Here is a 6,567-nt window from a genome sequence, read left to right on the forward strand (position 1 = left end):
ATAAACTTCATTATATAAACTGTTCTGATAAATTGTTGTATTTTTTTATAACTGTTTTGATAACAGTCTAAGCTTCATTATATAAACTGTGGTTTTATATAAACTGTTCTATTTTTTTTATATAAACTGTTGTATTTTTTTTTGAACACTGATATGGTTTTCTGAATTCTAAATAATTTGTTATATATAATCAGAAATTAAATATTGATATGTAAATTATGAAGTTGAAAAAATTATGTGTTTTTTTATTTTTGAATAATATGTTGTTAGATTAATTTCTGAAAATCTAAAGGATACTATTTCTTTTTTTTCTTTAGGTTGTGGATACATATTGATAACTTCAAGTTGTGGATACGGATTGCTAAGTAATTGCAGGTTGTATCCTTCTTTGTTATTACCACATTTTTTACTTTTAATTTTTTGGTGAAGTTTAAATATGTTTCCTAGAAAACAACCATCTGGTGCTCAAAATAGAAAAAGAAAACAAAGAGAACAAGATCTTACTATAAATTACAAGGATCTTTAAATAAGTATTTTTTTAGAAGTGAAAATAATGATGAAAATTCTAATGATGTTGAAACTAATGATTTTGTTGATAATTCTAAAGGTCCAATTGAAACTTCTAATGAACCTATTGAAAATTTTAATGATCTTGAAAATAATGATTTTGTTGATAAATCTAGTGATATTAATATTTTTGATCCAAGAGTATGGGATAAGTTAGATTTAAAAATGAAAGATTTGCTTGTAGAAAAATGGCCTATTAGGGATATTGAAAATTACAAATTTTTTAAGATGCATTAGGTAGACATTTTTCTTGTGAATTTTATGTTCGTAAATTAAGAAATGGTGACTCTTATGATAGAAAGTGGTTTGTGTATTCGAAAGAACTTGATAAAGTGTTTTGTTTTTGTTGTAAGTTATTTAAAACAGCTCGATCTAGAAGTAATTTGGCAACCGAAGGAATTAATGATTGGAAACATCTTAGTGAAAAATGGAATGAACATGAACATAGTTCTGAACACGTGATTAATTTAAAAACATGGACACAAACACGACTTAGGTTAAGGAAAAATGAAACAATTGATAAAGAGTTACAAGAAAGAATAAAAAAAGATACTCAACATTGGAAAGAAGTTTTGATAAGAATTATTGTTGTTGTAAAATGTTTAGCTGAATATAACTTGGCTTTTCGTGGAGCTAATGAAAAAATATATGAGAAATCTAATGGTAACTTTTTAGGTGTACTTCAAATGATTGTTGAGTTTGATCCCGTAATGAAACACCATTTTCAACTTATTCAAGAAAAAAAAAAGTCATTTTCATTACCTTAATCATAAAATTCAAAATGAATTAATTGAAATGTTGGCATCCGAAGTAAAAAGTGCAATTATTAGAAAAATAAAAAATTCAAAATATTTTTCGATAATTCTAGGTTGCACTCCGGATGCAAGTCGTAAAGAACAAATGACTTTAATTATTAGATGTGTTGATGTTACAAGTGTTCCAATAAAAGTTGAAGAGTTTTTAATTGTAGAAGATACATCTGGTTTAGGACTTTTTAATGTGTTACAAAATGCTTTAAAATCTATTGACTTGGATATAAATTGTATCCGAGGACAAGGATATGATAATGGAGCAAATATGAAAGGCAAACATCAAGGTGTACAAAAAAGATTACTTGATATAAACTCAAGAGCTTTTTATATGCCTTGTGGATGTCATAGTTTAAACCTAGTTTTGTGCGATATGGCAAATTATTGTCATAAAGCTAAAACTTTTTTTGGTACGTGTCAAACAATATATAATGTTTTTTCTAGCTCCACACATAGATGGAGTGTTTTACTTGATCATGTTGATGAATTAACCCTAAAATCATCATCTACTACTCATTGGTAAAGTCACATTGAAAGTGTTAAAGCAGTAAAAACTCAACTTTTTCAAATAAAAGAAGCATTAACAAAATTAGCTCAAGTGAGTGATGATGGTAAGGTTTGTAGAGATGCAGAATCACTAGTAAATGGTGAATTTTCTAATTTTGAATTTATTTTAAGTTTAGTGATATGGTATGAAATTTTACATAGAATTAATTTGGTAAGTAAAAAATTACAATCCAAAGATATGATTCTTGATGTTGCAATAAAAAACTTAGAGGGATTAGTTAATTATTTTGAAAAATATAGGGAAAATGGGTTTGACTCTGCTATTAATGAGGCTAAAGAAATAGCAGAAAATATTGGAGTTGAACCAAAATTTCCTATCAAATGTGTTTATAGTAGAAAAAAACAATTTGATGAAATTCCAAATACCGAATGAGAACAACAATCTTCTCAAGAAAATTGTAGAACTAATTATTTTATTGTTATAGTAGATATGGCTCTAAATCAATTGAGAAGTAGATTTGAGCAAATGCAACATTTTGAATCTATTTTTGGATTTTTGTTTGATGGTTTAAAGTTAAAATCCTTATTTGATGATGAATTAAAAAAATGTTGTAAGAAACTTGAAACTAGTTTGACAAATGGTGAAGACCTTGATATTGATGGAAAAGATTTATTTATTGAGTTACAAGTTTTGCAGGAAATGTTGCCGGATGAAGCATACAAAGGTGAACTTCCTTGGACAACCATTCAAATTATGGAGTTTGCAAAGGAAATGGACATGTTTCCCAATGTGTTGGTGGCATATAGGATTTTGTTGACGGTACCGGTCACGATTGCTTCCGCGGAAAGAAGTTTTTTGAAATTGAAGTTATTGAAATCATATCTTCGGAGTACCATGACTCAAGAAAGATTAAATGGATTAGCAATTTTGAGTATTGAAAGTCAATTCCTACGAAGTCTTGATTATGATAAAATAATAGATGTTTTTGCTTCAAAAAGTGCAAGGAGGCATCGTTTTAAATAGATTTTATGTCTACTTTTGTTTGTGTAACCTTGTTTTCGTTTGACTATAAAATTTATTTCATTTTTGCTATTTTTTTAATTAAATAAAGGCAGAATTTAGAATGTCGCCCCGGGCATTGAAAATCAATGGATCGGCCCTCGCATCACCCTTCTTCTACATTCCTTAGAACTGCTTACATTCTACTTTGTCAACATTCCTCACCAAAAATTAATCAAAAAGCATATTACTGTCATGAATAAATAACCAGCGAAAACATTAAGTAATATAAAATACTTAGATCAAAAGTTTTACCATATGTTATGGTGTCCTGCCTCTAGCCCTCCCACTAATAATGATCCTTGAAATGCAAATTAGTAATCAAACACTATTTAAAACAACATTGAAACATTATCCAATACATGAAAGCCAACATTTGAAGAAAAGAATTGATGTACTATTTAGCATGAAAAGGAAACTGTTTATACACCATTATAATCAAAATTTACTCCAAAATTCAAAATCCTATACAAGTAGAAGAGCCTAGACAATACAGAAGAACATCGTGAGATTGGAAACCATGTACTTTCCGAGTATGATTACCCCCAACATCCTACATAGTACTAAGTTATATAAGATAATCATATCTAATCTTTTATTAATAAGACAACAAATAAATAACCAAAAATCTTTATTTCACAACCAAATGATTTGAACGATAGTTAGAATCAACTTACCTACCCTGAAATGTGGTAAAACATTCCTATTACTCATCAGAAATGACCAAATCACCTAAAGAAACATAAGTATAGAGAAATAAAAGTTACCTTGATTGAAGATTCTTTTCTTTTAAGAATTAGAACCAAAGTATCAGTTAAATACTGTTGATTAACCCATAAAAAATGTAGCATGTTTGACCTTGAACATGAGTGCACTTGTATCATATCCAAAATGAACAAATTGGGAATTAAAAATAGTTGGTCACATAAATTAAGTGAATGGTAAAATTAGTAAATATGAAACAAAACAATAGTAATATGGGGAGCTAATTTAACAGGACAAAAGGAAATTAAAGTGGAGAAGAAGAAGGATTAAAGGAAGAAGATATACATGTGAGGATGAAGTGGTTCCACAATGGTGTTTGATGGTAATAATGACGGTGATGGTGGTGGTGTATGGTGACGTGGGTGAAGGTGTGAGCACCATTATATTTGCTTCACAATCCACATTCCTAGAACCCTGATTTTCATTTATCCATAACAAAATCTCATCATTCCATAAAATCAAAGGAAAATCAAAGTAAAAAGGAAGCACATGAACCAGGAAATCAAACAAACAACCGATAATGCTGTAACACCCCATTTTTTAAATAAATAAATAGACAAATTAATGAATGATTAGTAGCCCTAAAATCAATAATAATATAGCAAGGTGTGGGTCTCGAGGAGTTAACTGTCACAAATTTAGAAGTTGGGGGTTAAAACTGTACGTTTTGGATTAGTTTTGTAAATAATTATGAAGGAAGGGACTACTTGGTAAATTATTGAGACTTAATTTGAAGAGATTTTAGAGGCTAAGGGGCTGAATGGTAATTGTTGGACTAAATATGAAAGGAATTACAGGAGTAGGGGTATGAAGAGTAAATTATGGACTTTGTTTGAAAATTATGTTATGGGGAGGGACCATTTCTGTCATTATGGAATGAAGTTTAAAAGGGTGCTAGGTATATAGCTATCCCATAACGCTAACTCTAGGAGCCTTTATTTAGCCGCCACCCACCTTATATCCCCTCCATCCGGCCGCCGCTTCCAACTTCCTCGTCGCCACCTTGCACCATCGAAGCCACCACTGCAAACCTATGCTGTCGTTGGGGTCTCTTCATTGCCATTGTTGCCATGCGGCTGTTTCAACATCAGCTGTTGTCGCCATCCCACATGACCCTCCAGCCACCTCCTTATCTGCTGAAGTCGGAGCACCCATCTTCATCACCGCTGTGAGAGGCGGAGAACCACCATTCAAAGGTCGTCGTCACCACCAGAGAAGAAACGAGACGCAATCTCAACGTAGGGAAATCGTGGTGATCGGGGCTTTATGGTTCGCAGATAATGTTGGGTTCACTGTGGTTATGTTCGTTCCCTTCCCCGTTTCTCTTATTGCTACGCCCCTAGACGCCGTTAGCCACTGCTACCTGCCTTTTCATGCCATCACCGCCTCCGTACGCCACCAGGTAGGTGGCTGGACTCATTTACGAACAGAACAACGTGTGTGTGGTTACTTGGCTGGAAATCATAAGAGAGCCACCACCACCACCGTGAAGTGGTGGCTATCACCTTCGACTAGCGCCTGCCACCACAGGGCGGCTGTGTGTGTGTAATTTATTTTGAGTATTAATTTTCGATTTTTGTTGTATGTGTGTGTGTAATTTATTTTGAGTATTAATTTTCGGCCCTTTTCGGATTTGTATCCGGGTTATTGCATGATATGCTTATTGATTTACATCCTGGTAGTTAGGATGGTGATATGCTTAGTGACCTAGTTAGGTCGGTATGTTGGTATATAGGATGATGCAATGTTAGTGACCGGTTAGGTCTGTATCCTAGTTATAGGATGTATCTATGATTAGTGATCCGTTAGATCAGTTTAACTGTTATATATGCTAGAGTACGATATTTATGTGCACATGATTGTTTGATTGGGGGTTGGGTTAAGGCGGTCCTGCTTTGTGATGAAGGCCAACATACCTAGGGCGGTCTGGATAGACTGAAGGCCCTGCGAGGCGGTCCAGTCAAGCCGAAGGCCCGGAGAGCGGTCTAGATAGGCTGTAGGTCCTGCGAGGTGCTCCAAACATGCCGAATGCGTGGGAGTGGTCCAAATAGGGTGAAGGCCTTGCGAGGCGGTCCAGTTAGGCTGAAGGCTCATTATGCATGTTGTGTGCTTATATGATATGATTATGATTGTATGGCGTTGGTATTTTGGGGGAACTCACAAAGCTTCAGACTTATAGTTGTTGATTTTGTTTTAGGTACTTCTGATGATCTCGGGAAGGTGAAGGCGTGATCGTACACCTCCTTATGTTTTCATTATTTGATTCTAGGATACTCTGACATTGCACTATTTTGAAAACAAGTTTTGTAATAATCATTGGCTTTGAAATGTTTTAAAAAAGTTTAAATTTGGCATGAATTTTATGGATGTTACAAGTTGGTGTCAGAGTCTTTGTTTGAGTGAATTGAACGAAACACTCATGTGTATCCAATCTCAAACTGAGGATAAGATTTTAAAATGATTTCTCAAATGGATTTCAAAATAATAAAGGAGGATGCAAGTGTATGATCAGCCGGAGCTAGTAAGTAGTCCGCAAAATACCTTACTGATTATTTGATTTTGTGATATGTTAGAACAACATGCTAATACTAGGCTAGGGATCTTCAGGAATTGCATGATAGAATTTCTTGATTATATGATGCATGGTAGCCTAGGATTTTCCTTATATGAAATTGACATCATTACTGTAGTTGCTTAGTGTATGCATCACGGTTGTACATAATTAATATCTTATAGCCTAAGAATGTTTGATTTAGCCTTATTTCCTGTTCTTGTTTGATGAAGGGCTTAGGGTAGGATCAGGTATTCGAAAGTCTATAAGGTCCAACGTTATGTATGGTTAGCATACACAAGTGTTGC

The 6,567-nt window shown here is 33.4% G+C and overlaps 2 protein-coding genes across 2 annotated transcripts; both read left to right on the forward strand.

Annotated features, from left to right (window-relative positions):
• The first annotated feature begins 846 nt into the window (after nucleotides 1–846).
• LOC145010553 (uncharacterized) lies at nucleotides 847–2,316 on the forward strand. Its single transcript, XM_078969078.1, has 5 exons — nucleotides 847–871; nucleotides 934–1,230; nucleotides 1,436–1,786; nucleotides 1,955–2,066; nucleotides 2,184–2,316. Exons 1-5 carry the CDS (start codon nucleotides 847–849, stop codon nucleotides 2,314–2,316), a joined length of 918 nt encoding a protein of 305 aa, XP_078825204.1.
• A 57-nt stretch (nucleotides 2,317–2,373) lies between these two features.
• LOC145010554 (uncharacterized) lies at nucleotides 2,374–2,907 on the forward strand. The gene has a single exon (XM_078969079.1). It carries the CDS (start codon nucleotides 2,374–2,376, stop codon nucleotides 2,905–2,907), a length of 534 nt encoding a protein of 177 aa, XP_078825205.1.
• The last annotated feature ends 3,660 nt before the right edge of the window (nucleotides 2,908–6,567 follow it).

Source organism: Lactuca saligna, chromosome 8 (genome assembly GCF_052625555.1).
Source record: "Lactuca saligna cultivar CGN05327 chromosome 8, ASM5262555v1, whole genome shotgun sequence".
In the NCBI taxonomy this organism is placed as follows: Eukaryota; Viridiplantae; Streptophyta; class Magnoliopsida; order Asterales; family Asteraceae; genus Lactuca; species Lactuca saligna.